General features: G+C 48.9%; 1 protein-coding gene across 1 annotated transcript; it reads left to right on the top strand.

The window, feature by feature from the left end:
* Positions 1–4,411: 4,411 nt before the first annotated feature.
* LOC132231122 (cytochrome P450 4B1) lies at positions 4,412–22,413 on the top strand. Its single transcript, XM_059689680.1, has 12 exons — positions 4,412–4,625; positions 15,459–15,600; positions 15,775–15,819; positions 16,354–16,481; positions 17,255–17,379; positions 17,649–17,800; positions 17,951–18,057; positions 18,819–19,009; positions 20,666–20,799; positions 21,394–21,458; positions 21,560–21,642; positions 22,029–22,413. The coding sequence occupies exons 1-12, from the start codon at positions 4,446–4,448 to the stop codon at positions 22,210–22,212; spliced, it is 1,536 nt and encodes a 511-aa protein (XP_059545663.1). The 5' UTR covers positions 4,412–4,445; the 3' UTR covers positions 22,213–22,413.
* The last annotated feature ends 486 nt before the right edge of the window (positions 22,414–22,899 follow it).

The raw sequence follows: 22,899 nt of genomic DNA, 5'->3' as shown, positions 1-22,899 counted from the left end.
GGCTGCAGGAGGTTGGAAGGCTGGCCCTGCCCCCTATTGGTGTGGAGAGTGTGATCAGGCATGGGGCAGCCAGGGGGAGGGGCTGCGAGTTTGGTCACCTAGCCCCATTCCCTATTGGGGTGGGGGTGTGTGATTGGGGATGGGCCGGCACGGGGGAGAGGCTGTGGGCCTATCGTGGTTGGGTGGGCTAGTCAGGGTGAAGGGAGGGGGCGTTTGGCTGGCAGCCAGCTCTTGATCCAGGTGGGATAGTCCGATCAAGGGCAGGCTGGCAGGGGGCAGGGGCTGTGAGGTTGGCCAGCCCCACTCCCTGATCGGCTGGTTCACTGGCCACAGTGGGCATCATAGTGACCAGTCATTATGGTCATTATGGATGTTGCTGGCTTTATATATATATAAACTAGTGGCCCGGTGCATGAAATTTGTGCACATTAAAAGGGGATTAATTAGAGGAAATATTTTAATATTGCTATTTGCCCTTTCTCTATAATAGAAGTGTCAGAGATGAAAGAAAATTAGTAAAATGTATATGAAAATCTTCCTCCTGTCAGAGTCTGGGGCATGCCATGGGACCCAGAGTCAAGTCCCTCGGCATGCCTGCCCACCCACGGTTCCTCAAAATCGTGCAAGACCCAGACTCAGCCAGCCCCACCCCCATTGGGCGAAATCCAGACCTGGCCGGCCCCACCCTTGTCAAGCCCACTGAGTGGGGGGGCGCAGCCTCTGGGACCCCATCAAGCCCTGCAGAGTGGGGGGCACAGCCTCAGGTCCCCCAGTGCACCCTCAGGTCCCTGGGCCTGGCACCAGGATGGGCGGTGCCGCCTGAGGTCGCCTGGCCCAGCACTGGTGCGAGGGGCGTGCCTTGAGGTCCCCCGTCAAGCCCCACTGAGTAGGGGGAGTGATCTGAGATACCCCATCAAGCCCTGCCAGGCTGGGGGGCTCAGCCTCAGGCCCCCGGCCCAGTGCCAGGAGCGGAGAGCAGTCTCAGGTCCCCCTTCAAGCCCTGCCTGGTGCGGGGCACAGCCTCAGGTCCTCCCATGCTGGGATGGGGTGCACAGCCTGAGGTCCTCCAGCCCAGGGCAGGGGGAGTAGCCTGAGGTTCCCCAGCCCAGTACCGGGGTGGGGAGGGCATACCTTGAGGTCCCCTGTCAAGCCCCACCAGGGCAGGGGGCGCAGCCTCAGGTCCCCTGCCCCAGCCCAATGCCACGCAGCCTCAGGTCCCTGCTGATTGCTCGTTAAGGCTTGTTATGGGAACTCAGCCTTCGCTGTGGGTGCAGCCATCTTGTGTTACGGAAACCCCACCTCTGCTGTGGGAACAGCCATCTGTGTTATAGAAATCCCACCTCCACTGTGGGCGCAGCCATCTTGTGTTACGGAAACCCCGCTTCTGCTGTGGGCACAGCCATCTTGTGTTACAGAAACCCCACCTCTGCTGTGGGCGCAGCCATCTTTGTGATGACATGATGGTCAATTTGCATATTCCCTCTTTATTAGATAGACTAAGACCTTATGATTGTTGTTTTATACAGTCAATGTTTATTTACACTTACCCATGTAACTGCCACTTTCTCTATGCACTATTGCAATCAGACCTTCCTTCCAGAATCTACTTTCTTTAGTTTTGAAATATGTTTCTTAGAGTTTTCTTTAGTTAGAGTCTGCTGGTGACAAAGTCTCAGCTTTTCTTTGTCTGAAAATGTCTTTATTTTCTCCTCATTTTTGAAAGATAATTTCTCAAGGTATATAAATTTAGGTTGATAGTTATTTTCTCTCAGATTTTAAAGATATTAGCCTACATCTTCTAGCTTCATTGTTGCTGTTGATAAGAAAGTAATTAGTCTAATTTTCTTCCTTTATTGGTGATTATCTTTTATCTTTGCTGTTCTGTACACTCACTATAATATATTGAGACTAGAGGCCAGGTGCATGGGATTCGTGCACTGGTGGGGCCATGGCCTGTGGGGATCGGCCTGTTGTGGAAGCGCCTCTCATCCTGGTCAGCCAAGTGGCTGTGGACCCACCCTCTGAGTGGCTGCTCCCTGGTCTGGCATCTGCTGTGGAGCTGGAGCACTCACCTCTCCAGGGCACCCAGTCAGGGCTGGGCCCAGGGACAACAGCACTGAGAGATGGCGAAGTAGGCCTCAGTCCCACGGCAGCCACAAAACTGCCTCCCAGCCTCTGGGAGTATCTTTTTAAAAAATATATTTTTATTGATTTCAGAGAGGAAGGGAGAGGGAGAGAGAGATAGAACATCTATGACGAGAGACAATCATTGACGGGCTGTCTCCTGCACGCCCACACTGGGGATTGAGCCTGTAACCTAGGCATGTGTCCTGACTGGGAATCGAACCGTTACCTCCTGGTTCATAGGTCGAACTCAACCATTGAGCAACACTGGCTGGGTGGCATTGAGTATTTTCTTGTCAGGCTTTCCTCACATTGATTACTCCTGAGAGCACATGCTTCCAGGTTCAAATCCAATATCAGAGAGTCTGTTTACAGAGGGCTTAAATTATAGACCAAAACTGAGTGTCATTAGCCCTGATTGACTGACTTTGGTTGAGTGCCTATCCTTGACATAGACTATGTGAATGCAGATTGTCATAAAGAAATATGGGTCAAGCCCACTGCACCCCAAAGGCAATAAACTCATGGTACTGCTTGGAAAGGGGGAAGCAGGGCATGGATACTGGGAGTCAATCAATAAATACCCACTGTACCCACTTACCATCTTCTAGGCTAGTCCTATTCACTTCCCAGGTGCATCCTAAATGGTTCTTGCCAGGATCCATGGCTCCTTCAAGAGGTGGGAGCTCCCTCAGGCTCTCCTCAAATACTCCATTATACCATCAGGCTGAGATCATATGATAAACAAATTCACCTTAAACTATGGAAGTCTTCTGGTAGCTCTTTATGCACCCCTACTCTTTGACCTGGATGACTTCCATTTTAAAAGGAGCACTCCACGTCCTGATCTAATGAAATGAAGCACAAATGTGGAATTTCAGGAACTCCCTAGGGTTTCTCTGCTTATGGGTAGGACTAAATAGGGTGTCTCCCAGGGGAGGAGTTGGAGGCCTTGTTGGCATTGTATCATTCTCTGAGTCAGAACCTGTCATCTGAGTTCTAGGTTCACCTGTTTGCTGGTTCGCCCACTGCTGCCTCCATGCCAGGCCCAGGCTTTGCCCTTTGCCCTGCTGGGAGGTTGATTTCTGCATGCTGACTCCCTCAGGCTCCCTTGCCATCTCACTTCGGGTTGGGTTTGGCTGATAGGAGATACCACTCAGAGAATGGAGGGGGTGGAGAGGAAAGGTGGGACATTTCTTCTCTGCTCCTCCCCTCTCTAGAGTAATTTCTCTGGCAATAGCTGCCCCCATCAGCTACAAGAATGCTATATTTTCCCCTTGTTCCTTTAGCTTAGGGGTGTGAATGGGCTTCCTGCTGCTGCTAGTCTCTGGAAGCCACACCCTACCTTGTTTGATTCCTTAACTCTGCCTATCCCTCTGAAAGGAGCCCTGCATCCATGTCTTTTCATCTGAAACATATGCAGTGAATTGTTTCCTGTGGGGCCCTGACTGTTACAACCCGGGACTAGAGGGAGAAATAGCAAACTCTCCCCAGGAGAGTTAGTACAGCTGGGACCTGGATCAACCTTGTTCTTTAACAGAACTCTGGGCTGGGCAATTGAGAGCTACAATTGCCTTGCTGTGAGGCTTTGGACAATTCCCTGCCCCTCTCTGGGCCAAAGTGGCTCCCTTCATCAATCCAGGAGGGATTGAATGTGGTGATCCTCCTCATCACTCTGAAGGTAATATTATATATTCTTTAGTGTCAAGTTTGTACTATGATCTTGGGGTGAAGTTGGCCCTTTTCTGACCCAGATCTCCCTTCTGAGGTTAGAACCTTGTTCCTGAAGTGCCTCATAAAAAAGGGACTCAAAGCATCATGAGCCTGGCATAAATGCAAGCCCTCCCAGTGGCCCATATGGAAAGGGACAGTAGAAAGCACAGGCAAGCTGAGCCTCAGGTTCATTATCTGGAAAATGGGTATAAAGAGTAGTACCTGTGACCTCCTTGTTTGGGTTAAATGAGATAGTGTGTAGAAAGCACCTGAAACAACAAGGTGCTTATAGGCAGTCGTTATGCCAATGATTATAGAAAGCATTGCCTTCTGTTTGCTCCTCCAAGGAACCAAGGCAGGATAACCATTGTCTGATCTCTTTGGAACCCACCGTCTGTTTTCTCTCCAGCCCTTTGGAACTAGTCAGCTAGGCAGACTGTCTCTGCTGTTGTCTGTAACTTTTGGGGCTGCTGTCTCTGCCTTATGAAGCTCTGCCCATTCTGGGCTGCTATTGGCAGGGCTGTGGGAGGAACTGGCAAAGTGCCTGGGTCTAGAGTATAAAGGAACCCGAGGGCAGTGGGAGGAGACTGGTGGCTGCAACTCCAGCCATGGTGCCTGCCTTGCTCTCCCTGAGCCTTTCCCGCCTGGGCCTGTGGGCTTTGGCACTGATCTTGGTCTTAGGTCTCCTCAAGTTCATTCGTCTGTTGGTGCGGCGACAGTTCTTGGCCAAGGCGATGGGCAGCTTCCCAGGGCCCCCCACCCACTGGCTCTTTGGGCATGCCCTCGAGGTACGTGGGGGATATGAGGAGGGAGGAGTAGAGAAAGAAAATGGCCTCTTTTCCTTTAGAGAATCCAGTCCAATCTCCTGGGGGCTATGGAGGGAGACCTAATTGGGCAGGGAAATGATATCCTGGGAGCGAGCCATGGTTCCCATTCAGCTTTCCCACCTCAATTTCCCATTCAGGATCTCCACCTCAATCCTGCCTTCTGAGCTGGCCTGGGCGGGGGCACTTTTTAAAAAATATATATTTTTATTGATTTCAGAGAGGGAGAGGAAGAGCGAGAGAAAGATAGAAACATCAGTGATGAGAGAGAATCATTGATCAGCTGCCTCCTGCATGCCCCCCTCTGGAGATTGACCTGGCAACCTGGGCATGTGCCCTGACCCGGAATTGAACAGTGACCTCCTGATTCATAGGCCGATGCTCAACTGCTGAGTCACTCCAGTGGGGGCACTTTAAAATTGAGGACCAGGCAGGCCACAGACTCCTTTCCATCATTCTGAGGCCCAAGGTTCAGACAGAGCTCTCTGATAAGGGCTTGTTTATGGTATCAGTGCAAAAACCCTGGATAGTCATAAAATTAGGCAATCTCATTTAAAGCTTAGCGAGTGTCCTTTTTGTTCTGTGCAGTGTAAATATTTCAATTTTTAAGGCAGAAAATTAAAGTGAAGGCAAAGGTGAGTGCTATTACCTGAGAGACCTCCCAGGGCATCTAGCCATTGGTGCCCACAAAGGTGGGGTTCTCCTGGCCACGCCTAGAGGCTGGTTCAGGAGCTGTGGCATCTTCCTGGGTTCAGATCATGACTTGTCCTCCCCAGTTACCTAAGGGTGGGGAGACCACCTTAACACTCATTGTCAGGAACACCCCTTAGCTCCCTACCTCGATGGGGAAGTAGACCAGAGGTTTTTTGAACACAGGGCAAGGAACACCTGCATTGGAATCAACTGGGAGAAGTAGATTCCTTGGCTCCCAGTCCCTGGAGATCCTAATTAGCATATTGCAAGTACCAGCCTCAGTTTAAAAACCTTCATGAGTGTTTTGCTCTGCAGCTGGGTTTGGGAGCCCAGGTATAGATGCCAGAGTTTAAGACTCAGAGAGAGGCGTAGTTACTTCTTCTACTTCCTGCGTACCTTCCCCCATTCTCAGTCTGGGGAATTGCCTCTCCTCTATGGTTGATGCTGGGAATGAACTTGACTTTTAAGTGAGGATTGCCCAGGCTTATTTTTTTTGTCCCTACAAATAACTCCTCTCCCAGGATGGCCTAGTAATCTAAATGCACCTTGGAGACACCCAGAAAGGAAAGGATGCATCAGGGAGATGAATCAGACCCAGGCCCTGCTCTCAAGAAGCTTACTGTCTATAGAGGGGAAAATTGACACTAGAGCGTCCCCTGCCCCAGGCTGGGTAGGGTGCCTAACCAGGAGTTTGCATCAGCCCATGCTCTGTATCTCAGCACTTGTCTCATTGGGTTGTCATCTCCTGTTTATTCGCTCATCGTCCCCACTAGACTGTGACCCCTAAAGGATGGAGATCTGGTCTGATTAATCCCTGTACCCTCTGGGTCTAGCACAAAGCCTGGCTCAGAGGAGGCGTCACTGAATGAACAGTGAATGTTGGAGAGTAGGGAGGGGTGTCTACAGAGGAGAAAGAGTGATGGAGAAGACAAGTGGAGGAACCAGGAGGGGTTGGGAGAGGCTTTGCTAAGTACAGAAGGAGGTAATGGGAAGATTGCGGTCTAACCCTAATGGTGGTCTGAGAGGCATTTGGGAGACCTTCAATCCCTTTTCTCTCACATCCCCTCTACTTCCTCTTGCTCTATCAAGCTGGTTTTCTAGAAAAGGGACCTTGCTCTCCTACCCCTATATCAGACCTGGCTGTCTCTTCTCCCCAAATCCCCCCATGACCCAACTTGAGAGTGCGTAGAAGGCCTGGAACATGGCTTAGTTCTGGCTTCTTGACCCTAACACAAATATGTGAAAGGTCCTGGCACCAGGAAGGGCAGAGAGGGGTGGTTGTTCTCTAGCCCTATTAAGGTTTCCTGGGGAACCATGGCACACCTAACTCCTCTGCATTCTCCTGGGACTTGGCACCTCTGGTCTGGTTGGATCCACACTGGATCTTAAGAAATGGGAGGGGAGGGATAATTTTTCATAATGTAAAAAGTAGAAAATTGAGCTTCATAAAGGGCAAGGAATTTACCTATGTCCATGTAGTAGTTCAGAAATTGAGTCAAGGCTGGACCCTAGATTCCTGCCTTTTCATTCAACACATAATCAGGTCATAAAAATCAGGTCTAGGTTTGATTCCTAGACCTAGTGATGGTGGGAGTAGGAAGGGAGGAGGAGGACTAGTAATGAAAGGAAGGGCCTGGGGCAGGGAAGAGCTATCTGTTGGAACTAACTTCTACCTTCTGTTCTTCAGTTATAGTCCTGAGGTCTGGAAGCATCTACCTATCATCCTCAATTCTCAGAATGTGTCCCCTTTTTTTTTTTTTTTTTTAATTAAATCTTTATTGTTCATATTATTACATTTGTTCCTTTTTTTCCCCCCCATAACTCCCCTCCTCCCAGTTCCCACCCTACCCTCCGCCCTCACTCCCCACCCACTGTCCTCATCCATAGGTGCACGATTTTTGTCCAGTCTCTTCCCACATCTCCCACACCCCTTTCCCCCCCAAGAATAGTCAGTCCATTCCCTTTCTATGTCCCTGATTCTATTATAATCAACAGTTTATTCTGTTCATCAGATTATTTATTCACTTGATTCTTAGATTCACTTGTTGATAGATGCATATTTGTTGTTCATAATTTGTATCTTTACCTTTTTCTTCCTCTTCCTCTTCTTAAAGGATACCTTTCAGCATTTCATATAATCCTGGTTTGGTGGTGATGAACTCCTTTAGCTTTTCCTTATCTGTGAAGCTCTTTATCTGACCTTCAATTCTGAATGATAGCTTTGCTGGATAAAGTAATCTTGGTTGTAGGTTCTTGGTATTCATCACTTTGAATATTTCTTGCCACTCCCTTCTGGCCTGCAAAGTTTCTGTTGAGAAATCAGCTGACAGTCGTATGGGTATTCCCTTGTAGGTAACTGAGTTTCTTTCTCTTGCTGTTTTTAAGATTCTCTCTTTATCTTTTGCTCTTGGCATTTTAATTATGATGTGTCTTGGTGTGGTCCTCTTTGGATTCCTTTTGTTTGGGGTTCTCCGCGCTTCTTGGACCTGTAAGTCCATTTCTTTCACCAGGTGGGGGAAGTTTTCTGTCATTATTTCTTCAAATAGGTTTTCAATATCTTGCTCTCTCTCATCTTCTCGCACCCCTATAATTCTGATGTTGGTACGCTTGAAGCTGTCCCAGAGGCTCCTTACACTATCCTCGCATTTTTGGATTCTTTTTTCATTTTGCTTTTCCGGTTGGATGTTTTTTGCTTCCTCGCATTTCAAATCATTGACTTGATTCTTGCGCTCCTCTGGTCTGCTGTCGGGCGTCTGTATAATATTCATTATTTCAGTCCATGTGTGCTTAATTTCTATTTGGTTCCCCAATATAAGATCGAGGGTCTTATTAGTTTTCGTGTAGAGCTCATTAAGTTTATCCGCAGCTTCTAAACACTTCTTGAGAGACCTTAAAAGTGTGGTTCTGAACTCTATTTCTTCCATTGACAATTTTGTCCTGTTTCTTTGTCTCCGCATTTTGTTATGCTTCCTTGGTGCACCCCCTAGTGGTCTTTGTTCGTAGTCTTATAGATAAATCTTGATTGCTGTAGCTAATTCCAGGGAGGGTTTGACCTCCAGGCCAAGTGGCTATGAGATTCAGCTGTGTCAGCGGTGAGAGAACTTCTGTCCTCTAGGGAGGTGCTAATCTAGCCTTTGCCTGAGGCTATCCGGCAAATGCCTCTGTGCAGGGCTTGGGCAGGGCGGGTCGAACAGGATCAACAGTGTGGGCCGGAGAGAGCAGTTATGGCGGCTCTCAGTCCTGTCCCAAGGGGCTCTGCCTCTGAGTCCCAGCACCCGCTGCAAAGCTGGGAGAGAAAGCTGCACTCGCTCTGACCGAAGCCAGACAGTCCCACTTCTTCCGCCTGAGTCTGGGTCCCTAAATACTCGCCCGGATCTGGAGCTCAGAGTCTGCGACTCCCTCCCGATTGAAAACAACAACCGCGCCCTCCGCCGCCAGCCCGCTCCGCGCACTCCGCACCTCAGAATTTGACTTCAGCACTGCGCCTCCTCTGAGTGTCCGTATGCGTTTCTCTTTCCTCCTAGTTGTAGGACTTCCACTCAGCCAGCGCCCCTGTGGTTTTGGGTGATGTCCCTTCCGTTTTTTGGTTTCACTTTTGAAGTAGTTGTTCAAAGCAGCAAACTCCGGCGTTAACCTATGCCGCCATCTTGGTTCTCTCCAGAATGTGTCCCCTTGAGGTGGGGTTATGTCCTGTTCTTCTAGGATCCTGTTCATTCCACCCTGGGGCTCAGGGAGGGCTTTGTACATAACAGATGCTCAGCCATATTATTGGCCTAAAGTTAGGGATCTTGGGAGGGACCCACAAATCTGACCTGCATGTTGGGGTTGGGAAAAGGAATTCCAGCTCTCAACCCAGGAAAGGCACTCTCCTAAGACTGCATGGAGATGTTGGTCCTCTCCTTACCTGGGCCCAGCAGAGAAGGGCATGAAGGCGAAGGGGTGGCATTCAGTCACATTCTCAGAGAACTGTGCAGGGGATCAAAGACCTGAATGGTCAGGCCTTACTTAAAAACTTGCCAGGTCCAGAGGGTGGGTGACTCCCACATCCATCTACCCCAATTCACCTCTGGGCCCAGGAATAAGGTACCACAGCGTTGGGTCACACTGTGCTGTACCTATGGAGGGCATAGATGTGCAGAGAGACCAGGCTGCCTATGGACAGAACAGAGGGCAGGTGACCAGTTGTGTAACTTAGAGAAGCTGGCTAGGTGTGCCCTGTCTCATCCCACCCTCTGAGAAAGGACACCCTAGCCCTTTTGATGGGGATGCAGCTCCAGTAGTGGGGTCAAGAGCTATCCTCAGCCCTACCAGATTTCTGAGGCAATCGGGAGTACATAGGAGAAAGCTGGGCATGGGGAGCCAGAGGGCTGGTTCAAGCTGTGGACATGGTCAGCATGAGGTCAGGGTCTCCTGACCCTGGTGGAGATGCTACAGAGGGGCACACCCATGGCTGATGTGGGAAGGAGTGGAACTGAGATGAACCAGATCAACCTAGGGCTCCTTCCACCCCTGAGATCCTGTGAGTCTGGCTTCTTTGTGACTTAAGCCTCTCCCTGCCCCTGTCCACTTGAGTTCTCTGAACCTGGGAGGGATGAAGAGAAGGGGAGCAGTCAGGGTGATCAGAAAGTAAATTGGTAAGGAAAACTGAGGAGGTCAGATGGAAAAATAAGAGAGACACAGGAGGAAGGAGGCAGAAAAGGGGTTGGGAACACCAGAGTTCCCTGTTACTGGTAGATGGAGATGATGTAGTGATAAACTTTTTGACATTGTGTGCACAAGGGGACTGAAAACTCTTACACCCCCACCCGCCCCAGTTAAACTCATGATGGTAAATTCAGAAGCAATGAGTGAGAAGATCTATGGGGAGATTACACTGGACTCTGCAGTGGGCTTGAAAGGAGAAGAGCCCCTAGGACTATGAGGTGCACAGCTTATGCCACTGAACACCACAGCTCTGACAGACTTCAATGTGCAGAAGACAATGTAGAGCAAGCATGTCAAACTCAAAGGCTAACACGGGATAAATAAACAAGGATTAAGTTTATGTGGGCCGCAAAAAAACCAAAAGCTTTAATTTTCATAGAAACGTAGGTTTATTTCGATAAAGACATGCTGAATACAAAGGGCTGAAATAAATGAGTAATCGTTAACACAAAATAATAGAACATTTTAATAAAAATTAATATTTTTTCTTGAACATTAACTTACCAGACACTAAATAACTGCACAAATTAACAAGCATAACACAAATAAACCTATTTTCCTTGGTCTCTGAAAGTGAAATATTTTCTGTTGCGCACACCAAACAAGTCAGTACAAGACTAATGATGTGGCAATCAGTGGCTGAAATACTCGCTAATAGTATTAGTGGGGAGAAATGGTGCACTTGCGTGTAAGGCGCTAAGGGAAATAAATGCAACATGATTATAGTAATCAGTCATTAGCGAATGATGTATCATTATTAATAATCCTATATAATAAAGAAGTAATATGCAAATTGACCATCATACCCTTGCACAAGATGGCTGCAGAAGAGGGCAGTTGTGGGTGATCAGGTCAGCAGGGGAGGGCAGTTTGGGGTGACCGGGCCAGCAGGGGAGGGCAGTTGGGGGCAACCAGGACTTCAGGGGAGGGCAGAGGTGACCAGGTCAGCAGGGGAGGGCAGTTGCAGGGGACCGGGCTGGCAGGAGAGGGTAGTTGGGGGGAACCGGGCCGGCAGGGGAGGGCAGTTGGGGGCGATCGGGCTGGTAGGGCAGCAGTTAGGCATCGATCAGGCTGGCAGGGGAGTGGTTAGGGGGTCATCAGGCTGGCAGGCAGAAGCGGTTAGGGGCAATCAGGCAGACAGGCAGACAAGCGGTTGGAAGCTAGCAGTCCCGGATTGTGAGAGGGATGTCCGACTGCTGGTGTAGGCCCAATCCCTAAACTGGCAGTTGGACATCCCCCGAGGGGTCCCAGATTGGAGAGGGTGCAGACTGGGCTGAGGGACACCCTGCCCCCCCAGTGCACGAATTTCATGCACCGGGCCTGTAGTTATGTATAACAGGCATTGTAAAAATTAAGTTATGAAATTTTTATTAAAGCATTTCTTATATACCGTTACATTGGCTGGGCCGCAAAAATATTCATTGTGGGCCACATGTAGCCTGTGGGCAGTGAGTTTGAAATGCTTGCTGTAGGGGCTCTCATGTGAGTTAGAGCAGCACTAACCTACAAGAAATGGACAAGTCAGTTCACATCTCTGCACCTTAGTTTTCTCATCTGTAAAATGGGAGTAATTACCCATTCTGCACGAGACAATCTATGAATTCACTCACATAATACCTGACATATAGGAGATACTTAATTCATTTCTGTTCCCTTTCATTTCCTATGTTAAGAGATAGAATGCAGAAATGAGTGGCAAATCTGGACATTAGCCAGAGCAGGCAGCTTAGGGCTGGCTGGGAAAAACAAATAAAAATCTGCAGCTGTTTGCCAAACTGCCTGTCCTCATTGAGCAAGACTTTGGGCTGGTGCCTCAGGAGTGTAACTGACTTTGGCCAGTGTTTACATTAGTCAGATGCTTGGTGTGCTCTCTCCCCGCCTTTCCTGCCTTACTTTTTCTTCATTTCCTTTATTTACTTAATTCACTCAACACGCACTTTATCAAGTATGTACTATTTCCAAGGCCCTGGGGTGAGGCCCTTGGTGACCTGGAGATGTCACCTGGAGATGTATCTCTGCATGTGGGAAACTCACAGCCAGAGTGGAGTCAGGGGTCTTGGTTGTGAACCCCAGTTCCATTGCTACCTTGCCATGTGACCAAGCTTTTTTTCCTCATCTATAAAGTGGGAATTATGACAGTGTCTATCTTGTAAAGTTTTCTGAGGATTAAATGAAAAAATTTGTAGAGCAGGATTAAATGCTCAATGATGGCCAATTATAATATTACTAGTGGCCAGTGTATGAATTCATGCACATTGAAAGGAATTTAATTAGAAGAAATATTTTAATATCGCTATTCACCCTTTCTCTATAATAGAAGTGTCAACCAAATTCATGATCGACAATGACAGATCGAAACACATGTGTGCGATTGGCGCCAGTGAGAATTTTATATGTATTGCACATGCACGAGTCAACTTAGCCTTTTATATATATAGATTAAACTTGCTTAATTAGATCTGCTTTCTGATGTAGCTAAACTTTTTCCAGCCCAGTGAAGCACTCCAACTTCTCTTTCAGGTAATTGTCAGCAACACAGCAGTAAATATCAACATGAAGCAGATTATTATTGTAGATCACGCAGGGAGAACAAAGGGTAAAATATTTAACTGCAGCAGTGTTTGACTATATTCTGTGCAGTGAGAAGACCTGAAGTAATTTTCAAGGTCCACCATCTCTTACTTCTTTTCAGTTGGGTTAAGTTTCTAACTTTCTAAATCTCCATATCCTAGCTAATGAAAGGAAAATAGGATTCCACCGAATCTCCTCTCTACCTACTCCAGGACTTCTGTGAGGATCAAATGAGATGAGGCACAGGAAAGTGCTTCACAGACATTTGGTTAAAGTGTGAAATGTTTGCACCTGGCTATAAAGCAAGTCGGGTTCCTGGGCCTCTAGTCTAGTATAAAAGGCTAATATGCTAAGTGTCCTTCTCACCTTCTGACTGGTTTCTATGACATGCACTGACCACCAGGAGGCAGGTGCTCAATGCTGGAGCTGCCATGCCGCTCACAGACAAACAGAACCATGGACCTGGTCCCCACAAAGCAACACTAGGCTTCCCCCAAGTGGGACATAGGCCCCGCCACCACCCCAAAGCAACAGCCCCCCAAATCACAACTGACGCTGCTGAGAATCCATGGCTCAAATTGTGGCCCACAGGTACCAAGTGTGCAGGGGGACAGAGTTGCAGAATGTAAGCCAACGTCAGTTTTCTGTTTGACAGGGGATAAGGTTTGGTTAAGCCTTTATCCAAAGGTGGAAATATCTTAGGGCATGTTCAGAGCACATTCTCCAGTTGTGGGCATTTGGGAGTAGGATGTGTCAGGAGATGCAGGGAGGAGGCTTGGGGAAAAGTAGGCATGAAGAGGAGGGAACTACTTGTCAAGGGCTCACCTTGTGCAGGATCCAGCTCTAGGTCCTTGAATGTCACACGACCTCATCCAATAACACAGGCACCTGCATGATTTCACTAATGTCAAAGCAGTCCTATAAGCTAAGTATTGTCATCCCCATTTTACAGATGAGGAGAGCAAGATTCAGAGAGCCTAAAAAACTTGCCCAAATTCACATACATTAAAAAGTAGGGGAGCCCTAACCGGTTTGGCTCAGTAGATAGAGCATCGGCCTGCAGACTCAAGGATCCCAGGTTCGATTCCGGTCAAGGGCATGTACCTTGGTTGCAGGCACATACCCAGTGGGGAGTGTGCAGGAGGCAGTTGATCGATGTTTCTATCTCATCGATGTTTCTTACTCTCTATCCCCCTCCCTTACTCTCTGTAAAAAATCAAATATATATATATATATATATATATATATATATATATATATATATATATATATATATATATATTTTAAAAGTAGGGGAAATCCATATTCAAACTCAGGTCTGTCAAGCTCGGAAGTTTGCTGGCCAGGGAGTCAACTTTCCTGATTCAAATCCCCACTCCCTTATAAGCTGTGCGGTCCTTGGCAAGCAACCTCAGATCTCTATACCTTAGGCTCCTCTTCCCTAACATGGGGCTTCATAGACTTGTTTTTTTTTAAAAAATATTTTTATTGATTTCAGAGAGAGATAGAAACATCAATGATGAGAGAGAATCATTGATTGGCTGCCTCCTGCACGCCCCCTACTGGGGATCGAGCCTGCAACACAGGCATGTGCTCTTGACTCTTCAGTCCACATGCAGGCCGATGCTCTTGCCACTGAGCAAAACCAACTAGGGCGACTTGTAAGCATTGGATGAGGTCAAGATGCAAGGTGTGTGGAAGAAGGCCTGGCACACAGCAAGTGCTTAATAAAGATTAGCTATGCCTCCTCACAAATAATGAAGCTCACACTTTATTCTGAGACCCATGGCCAGGCTTCTGAAGGATCTGAAAGACCCTCTCAAAATAGGAAAAATGGGTAAATACATAATGATACATTCTCATAGTGGAATACTATGTAATTGTGAAAAATATTGAGGGACAGTAAATTGCACTAGTTTGAAAAGAAGGACAAGATACATTAAATGAAAAAAAGGGCAGGTTTGGAAAAGTGTTTATTGGATACTCCATTTTTACATAAACACCTCTGTGTGAGTAGGTGTGGTTAGAGAAACTCCCAGAGAGCACACACCACGCTCTGAATGGTCTTTCCAACCTCATCTTAAGTCACTGTCCCACATGAGGCAGCTGTTGGAAGACACCATACTTTTTCCCACCCCAGAGCCTCTGTACTTGTTCCCTCGGCCTGGAATGCTCTTCCCTTACTCTTCACCATGGCCAACTCCTTATCATCCTTTGAGTTTCACCTTAAATGTCATCTCCAAAGAGGCCATCTGGATCACTCTTATCCAAGCAGATCTCCCTATTAGTCTCTTGTGTAGCACAGTGTTTACTTCCTTCTTAGCACTTACTATTGTCTGAATCATTCCGCTTAACTGTTTACTTGTTTCTTATCAGTTTTCCCCATAGGATGAAAGGGCAGGACCATGTCTGCCTCTTTCCCTTGAGATGTCTAAACAATGCCCCGCACATACTTGGTCCTCAACAAAAAATGTGTCAAGTGATTTAACAGGGCTGGAATTAAGGTGGTTTCCCTCTTGCACAGCAAGCTGGTATTATCTTTCTAATGAAAAGCTTCAATGCTGAAAAAAAATCCCTTTTTGGCTACAGTTTAGATAGAGGGGTGGTGGCACCAGGTGGAGGCAGGTTGGCCAATTTAGGGTTGTTGAGCTAACCCAGGTGCAAGTAGGTGGCTTGGACTTAAAGCAGTGGCTCTGGGTCTGGAGAGGCACCTGGGCCCAGAGATCGATAGGCCTGAGTGACAGGCTAGGAGAGGGCAGGCTCAGGGACTTGGGGCATGGCTAGTAATGTCAGGTGTCTGAACAGCCTGGCCTTCTGTCATCATTACAGATACAGCAGACAGGGAGCCTGGACAAGGTGGTATCCTGGGCTCATCAGTTCCCATACGCCCACCCACTCTGGTTTGGACAGTTTCTTGGCTTCCTGAACATCTATGAGCCTGACTACGCCAAAGCTGTGTACAGCCGAGGGGGTGAGCATTCTTGGAAGAAGGGGGTACTTCCTGAGACCAAAGACACCATATGGGAAGGAGTCCTGGGTCTGCGCCCTAAATCTGGGCAGATGAAGTTCACATCCTGCTTACCAATAAGCCTCTTTTAGGAATCTCCCAGTTTTGGCTTTACCTAATCTTCTCTGTCTCCTACAGACCCGAAGGCCCCAGATGTGTATAACTATTTCCTCCAGTGGATTGGTAAGTGGTTACCTTCCCTGCCCTTGGTGCTGGGTGACCAGGATCCTTCCCTGCCCGGTTCCCACTCAGTCAGTTATTCATCCACTGGACCACCTGGTCCCATGTGCAGTTCCTAACCTCATCTGCTCAGTGAGGAGAAGACAGGGAGGAGGCAGGAGAGTTCCTGGGTAGTCAGGGAAGTAGGGCCAGGTACCTTCTCCTTCTGGGTGTCTTCTCCCCTGGAAAGACAGGGCAAGGGATCTGGAAAATCTGAATGTAAGGAACAGCACTCAGGAGAGGGTGGCACTAGAGTTGATCCTAGGAGATATTACAGATGGCGCTGGCCAGGGTAAGGGCTTGAAAAAAGGTATGGTGGTGGGCCCATAGCTGGTGTTACTAGAGGCTGCGTGGCTGGAAGGCAGAGCTGGCTCAGGAGATGAGGCTGGGTGGGGAGGACTGGGGTGGGTGAGGTGGGGTCAGCTTGGCCCCAGGCTGCCAGAGATGGGGTGGGATGGTGTGCACTGACAAGCCCTCCCTCTCCCATCCCTTCCCCAGGGAAAGGCCTGCTGGTCCTGGATGGGCCCACGTGGTTCCAGCACCGCAAACTGCTCACACCTGGCTTCCATTATGATGTGCTGAAGCCCTATGTGAAGGTGTTTGCCGACTCCACACACACCATGCTGGTGAGCTCCACATGCCAAGCTCTAGGAGGCTGTGCTGTTGGCCAGCCCCTCCCCACCCCAATTTCCCCTGGAGGAGAGCAGCGAGGAGAATTGCTGAGGCACTGAGGTCCTTCCTGCCGGAGCAGTGCCAAACCTTGTTATGCCGACTCCTTTTCTCTGCTGGCTGCTCACTAGGTGTGGAGCTCCCTGTGGCCAGGCATTGCTGGCCCCTGTCTCCACCAGGAGACCCAGCCATTTCTCCCACACCAAAGGGCCTCTGTGGGACCTGACAAGGCTCCTACTGTAGCAGGAGGGGGTGCCTATATTTGGGAATATGAGGACATCCATTTATATCTAAAAAGTGTCTCCTCATTCTCTTTCTACCACAACTGCCTAAAGCAACACCATTGACAAATCATTTCTAAAAGCATGCCAGTGTTCCGGGTCAGGCTCAGCATCTCAGGGCTGGATAATCCCTAGAGGCTATTCAGGGTAGTCTTTCCCCTTTAGAAAACTCCTCCCCCAGCATCATTGCTGGCCTGATTTACACACTCACTGTGCTGGGCAGCTCACCACCTCTTTCTTGGCTCTTCAATTTCCTTATATAATGGCTGCTCTGACAGGGAGAAAAGTGTCTATGCGTCTGTGTGCTGTTCAAGGCCTGCCTCCTAGTCCTGCCCTGTGAGCCTGAAGCCCTACCTGCCCCACCCTCACATGCCAGCAGGGTCCTGGAGGGCAGGGATGGGACATGAAGCTTGCTGGCCCTCACATTACTTCCCTTCTCTGGGTTCCAGGACAAGTGGGAGGAAAAGGCTCGTAAGGACAAGAGCTTTGACATCTTCAGTGATGTGGGCCACATGGCGCTGGACTCACTCATGAAGTGCACCTTTGGCAAAGGAAACAGCGGCCTGGGCCACAGGTCAGAGGGCACTTGGAGCTGTCCATAGTCTCAACTCAGGCCAGCTCAGAGGGGCGAGTTGGCAGGACTCTTGGGTCCTGGTCTGAGAGGAGACAGGGTCTTGCCCCAGGGAAGACACATTCAAGCTTTAATGGGGAGGCTTAATGGCAGGGAGAGTAAGGGAGAAAGCACTGTAGCTGGGGCTAGATGCCTGGAATGGGGCAGCCGGGACTCTACTGTGGGTCAGTATCTAAGTGCTCCCCCCCCCCCCCACTTCTTCTGCTGTGCAGGGACCATAACTACTACCTGGCAGTCAGCGATCTCACTCTGCTGATGCAGCAGCGCATAGCGTCCTTACAGTACCATAACGACTTCATCTACTGGCTTACTCCGCATGGCCGCCGTTTCCTGAGGGCCTGCCAGGTGGCCCATGACCACACAGGTGGGCCTTTCCCATACGGTCCGCCCACAGGAAGTCTAGGGTCTAAGCTAGCTCCTCTGGGCCCCTCTGAGATGTTTTTCATGCAGACTTCTGTTCCCCTGGGGGCAGAGGATGAACCCCAAGCAGTGACACCCTGTACTTCTGACCCAGATCAAGTCATCAGGGAACGAAAGGCAGCCCTACAAGACGAGAAAGAACAGAAGAAGATCCAGAACCGGAGGCACCTGGATTTCCTGGACATTCTCCTGGGGGCTCGGGTGAGTGTACAGTTGCCCAGCTCCTTCTGAGAACTGGTCCCAGAGGGGTCTTCAGACCATCCTCCTGGGACAAGGATCACTGGACAGCTGCAGGGGGTGTTAAGTATTTTCCTCTTCTTTCTCCAGCAAGTATGATCTGTTCCTAGTCTCATGACACACATCAGCAAAGGCTCAGAGGTGGGGAGGTGCAGGATGTGTCCGGCTGTGGCAATGGGGAGAGATGTAGTGGCAGGGACCCTGGGTAACATGTCAGAAGGCCCAAAGACCCATTCTAGACTTCTAAGACTCTGAAGAATCTCAGCACCTTAGAATTTTAAAATCTTAGACTTCATTCATTCACTCATTTATTCACTTCATAAATTCACTGAGCCCTGCAATGGGTTAGTTACTGTGCCAGGGATGCAGAAGATGAGGAAGACCTGGCACTACCCTCCAGATGCTTACAGTCTAGTGAAGAAGGATGTTGACAAAGATCTCTTCCTCTGTTGGGTGGCATTCTGTGTTTCAAATGAGCAGAATCAACAGTCCAGGCTGGGTAAGGTTGCAGGTCACTAGCAGAAGGGTCAGGAAAAGCTTCCTGGAATAGGATGCATCCAAATGATTTTGGGAGATCAGATAGAAATCTGGGGGAGGGTTCTAACTTTCAGTCTGAAACACAGCTTTCACAACCTCCCTCAGACCTTCATTTGACAGCTGCTGTTATGAGTACTTCTTGGTCCCTACCCCACATGCCTTGGTTGGCTTCATTATGCCTAACTTAGGATGAAAACGGGATCAAGCTGTCAGACGCAGACCTCCGGGCGGAGGTGGACACATTCATGTTCGAAGGTCATGACACCACCACCAGTGGCATCTCCTGGTTTCTCTACTGCATGGCCCTAAACCCAGAACACCAGCATCGCTGTCGGGAGGAAGTCCGTGAGATCCTCGGAGACAGGGACTCCTTCCAGTGGTGAGTGAGTCTGCGGGGAAGCGCAGTCTGTCCTGCTCAGCTGCAGGCTGTGTCCGTGCTGTCTGATGTCATCGCAGATGACACAGAGCCATCCCTGGAAACCAGGTGAAGGCAGCAGCAGCTGTCCTGTTACCTGCAAGGAGGGATGCTCCCCGGAGCCCCTTCTCCAACTGCAGGGTCTTTTCCAATGTGAGTAATGTAGAGAAGGTGGTCAACAGGAGGCCAATTTCTTGTGTGTTGATTCTGATGGTAGAACCTGACTACCTTTCTGGGTTCCTGGAGAGAAAGAGGTGCAAATTGAGGATGAACAGAGTTGGGAAAACCAAGGGAGCTGACCCCTTCTCACCTGCCTTTGGATGGTCATGTGCAGCCTCCAGACTTTTATGGTGAAGGAGAAAATACTGTTTTCTAAACTCCATCAATAAGAAACTGAATTATTCTGTCTCCTGGTTCAAGTTGAACTCATTAACTCAATACTAGTGATGCTGACCTTTCTTTGCTGCAGGCTCTCTGGGAACCTCTCACACCTCTGCCTCCACATCCCTCTCTCCCTGCCTTCTCCCCTCTTGTCATTACCTGGACTACGTACTGGGCAGGGGTGCAGAAAGTGCTCAGCGGATGGGAGAAAGTTTAGATTTATTTGAGGGAGACACACAATTCCAGGGTCTAAAATTTAGAGGATGAAGTCTCCATTACTTATTTTTATTGGTTGGCTGTTGGAAATCTTCCAGGGTGTCCAGCCACATGTCAGGTGCTGTTGAGGGTGTGGGTTAGAAGAGGAGGAAGAGGATCCAATTTGCTGTCCTTGGACATTTTAGAGAAACTAACTCACATAACTAAAAAGCTAGAGAAAACCAAAGAATGAGTGGCCCCATGTTACAGGCAAAGAAATCAGAAGGGGTGGGGCTTAAGTTGACTTTCTAAGGAGAGGTGAAACTCCTGCAAAGGGAGAGAGCTGGGCATTCTAGGTTGGGAAACAAGGTGAACACAGGCTGGAGGCATGGAATTGAAATATTTATTTTATTTTTCTTTATTCCATCTAGAACTTGAAGCAACTCAAAGGATACTTATTCAATAAAATAGTAAAACACAAATAAAAAATGAGGACTGGAGGCAAAACCTAGGGGTTATGTAATGATGTATTGCATAGTAGTTATATTTGGACATCACAGTGGGGTCTGAGCTTCTTACTGGCAAAAGGGAAAAGAAATATGTATTTATCTGAGCTTGTCATTATTAATGCATTTATTACTTCATTCAACCAATGGATATTAGCTTCTGTTCCTTTCCATTCCAGCTCCAGAAGGGAATCTAAGCAGAACCCAAACAACTGTCTCTTGTGTGGCTTCTGTGGGGCTCTGAGAGACACAGGAGTGACCTTGTCTTTGATGGCTGGGGGCACACACACCTCTAGGGTCCTGGGCTTTCCCCTCCCAGCAGTGAAGATGAGCGCGGGATAGAGAAACGTGGAGTCAGAACCCTGGGTCTGAGTGGCCACCCCATGTCCAGTGTGGCCTGACCACTTGGTGCACTTGTGTTCCTCTGAGTCCTGGGGTTGTGATGGTTGTGGAGGGGGGCAGTTGGGGCTGGAATCTGCCTTCCCAGAGGGCCCTGTGGCTCCCCATCTCCAGAAAAGACTGGTTGTGTTGCCGGCAGGGATGATCTGGGCAAGATGACCTACTTGACCATGTGCATTAAGGAGAGCCTCCGTCTCTACCCGCCCGTGCCCCAGGTGTACCGCCAGCTGAGCAAGCCTGTCAGCTTTGTGGATGGTCGCTCTCTCCCTGCAGGTGAGATGGTGTGGATTTGGGGCTGGAACTGGAGTTCTTGAGGATGCTTCTCTGACACTTGCTGTGCCTTTGGCTCACTATTTACAACAATGGCGGAGAACTCATGCTTTGTGTTTGGCCTGGGTCCAATGCTGGCTCTTTATAATGAGCAAATTTCTCCACCTCTAAGCCTCTTTTTCCTTCTCTGTGAAATGGCTGTGAGGAGAGTACCTTCCTTACAGGATTAATTTCAGGGTTGTTATGTACCACCACGCAGGTAGTGCCTTCAACAACTTCAGGAGGCACCATTCACATAGCAGAAAGTGTGTAAGAGTCTTTGCCTGTCCTGTTTGTGTTGGGTTAGTCCTTTTTGTTCCATTCCACAAAAGTCTGTGTTGGGTGCTGTGCTCAGTGCTGGTGCTACAGGAAATAGGTATGATGATGATCATAAGCACGGTGATGTGCTGAGGGTTGTCATAAACCTTCCGTCACTAGCAGAGCTGAGGCAGGGGCTGGCGCCTAGTTAGGCAGATATGAGAGGATTTGGGTCCTGTGAGGAGGTGGGCCTGGGTGTCCCAGGACCACCTGGTCACCTGCCCTCTACTCTGCCCACAGGCAGCCTGGTTTCTCTGCACATATATGCCCTCCATAGGAACAGCGCAGTGTGGCCCGATCCTGAGGTACCTCATTTCTGGGCCCAGAGGTCAAATGGGGTGGGAGGCTGTGGGGGTCACCCAGCCCTTGAACCTGGCAGCTATTTAAGCAAGGCCTGTCCCCTCAGGTCTTTGACCCCCTGCGCTTTTCCCCTGAGAATGTGACTGGACACCACCCCTTTGCCTTCATGCCTTTCTCCGCTGGGCCAAGGTAAGGAGATGCCAGAATTTCCAGGTCCTCAGGACTAGGGAGGGGAGGATGGACGATGTTGTGGGCAAGGCATCACTTTGGGGAACTCTGTGATGAGGGGAACCATGCTGGGTGATCCTAATGCTGGCTGTGTTCCAGGAACCTTCTTCCTACCATCAATATATTCATGTCCCTAGCAGGTGGTGGGGTGGGTGAGTCATTCCAAGAGAGACCCCCAGTGTGGATCTCCTCAGTCTTGGACCTATTATGCTCCCAAGCTCTGTTTCTTGAGTCCAGCCAATGATTCACACAAACATCGTTATTGATTTTTGTTGGGCCCTGTGAACACTGGAGTTCATCACTCCAGACACTCCATGGCCCAATGCCTCTTTATGTGCTCACTGCAGGAACTGCATTGGGCAGCAGTTTGCCATGAACGAGATGAAGGTGGTCGCGGCCCTCTGCTTGCTCCGCTTTGAGTTCGCCGTGGACCCCTTGCAGCCACCCATCAAATTGCTGCAGCTGGTCCTGCGCTCCAAGAATGGCATCTACCTTCACCTGAAGCCACTGGGCTCAGGCACTGAGAAGTAGTTCTGCCAAGAGTAGGGCCTAAGATAGCTCAAGTTGTGGTCTCTCGCTGAACATTGCTCCCTCCAGGCTGGACTGTGGAGCAGCTGTGGCTTCCTGTCTTTGGGAGGCTTGTATTATAGACGGTGAGTAGGTACCCACATACAGAGTCACTGTCAGGGCAGAGTCATGGAAACATGTGTGTCTATAAATGCTTATCATACATGTAGTCTAGAGCTGACTCATTCATTCAACAAATGCGGTGAGCACCTGTTTGTTTCTAGGATCTTGCTTTTTCTCCCATAATTTGCAATCTTTCTAAAATGCAGCAGAAACTTACATTCCAGCCTGGGTGATACAGAAAATGCAATGCAAGGTGTTCCGTGGGATTCATGGTTATGACCAGGCATTCACTCACTGCACATGATAGAAGAATGCCTTTTGAGGCTTACCCCTTAACTGAGATGGCTGTCTTTGTTTAACTATATGTATGTGTTTTTGGAAAATAGCATATGGAGAATTTGCCAAAAGCAAAAAAATGTATAGAGCAATACATTTCTAAAGCAAGCACCCAGGAAACCACTGCCAAAGTCAAGGAATATGGAGTATGATTTCATAGGTATGTTTTATGACCTCTTGAAATGGGTATCTGTGACACTCATGCCATTGTAAATGTCTGTGTCACAGTCACCCCATGCTCTGGGTGTATGG

The sequence above is a fragment of the Myotis daubentonii genome, chromosome 3 (assembly GCF_963259705.1).
Source record: "Myotis daubentonii chromosome 3, mMyoDau2.1, whole genome shotgun sequence".
NCBI classification, from domain to species: domain Eukaryota; kingdom Metazoa; phylum Chordata; class Mammalia; order Chiroptera; family Vespertilionidae; genus Myotis; species Myotis daubentonii.
Note: the sequence above shows the minus strand (reverse complement) of the source record. Positions and strands in the feature narration are given on the sequence as shown.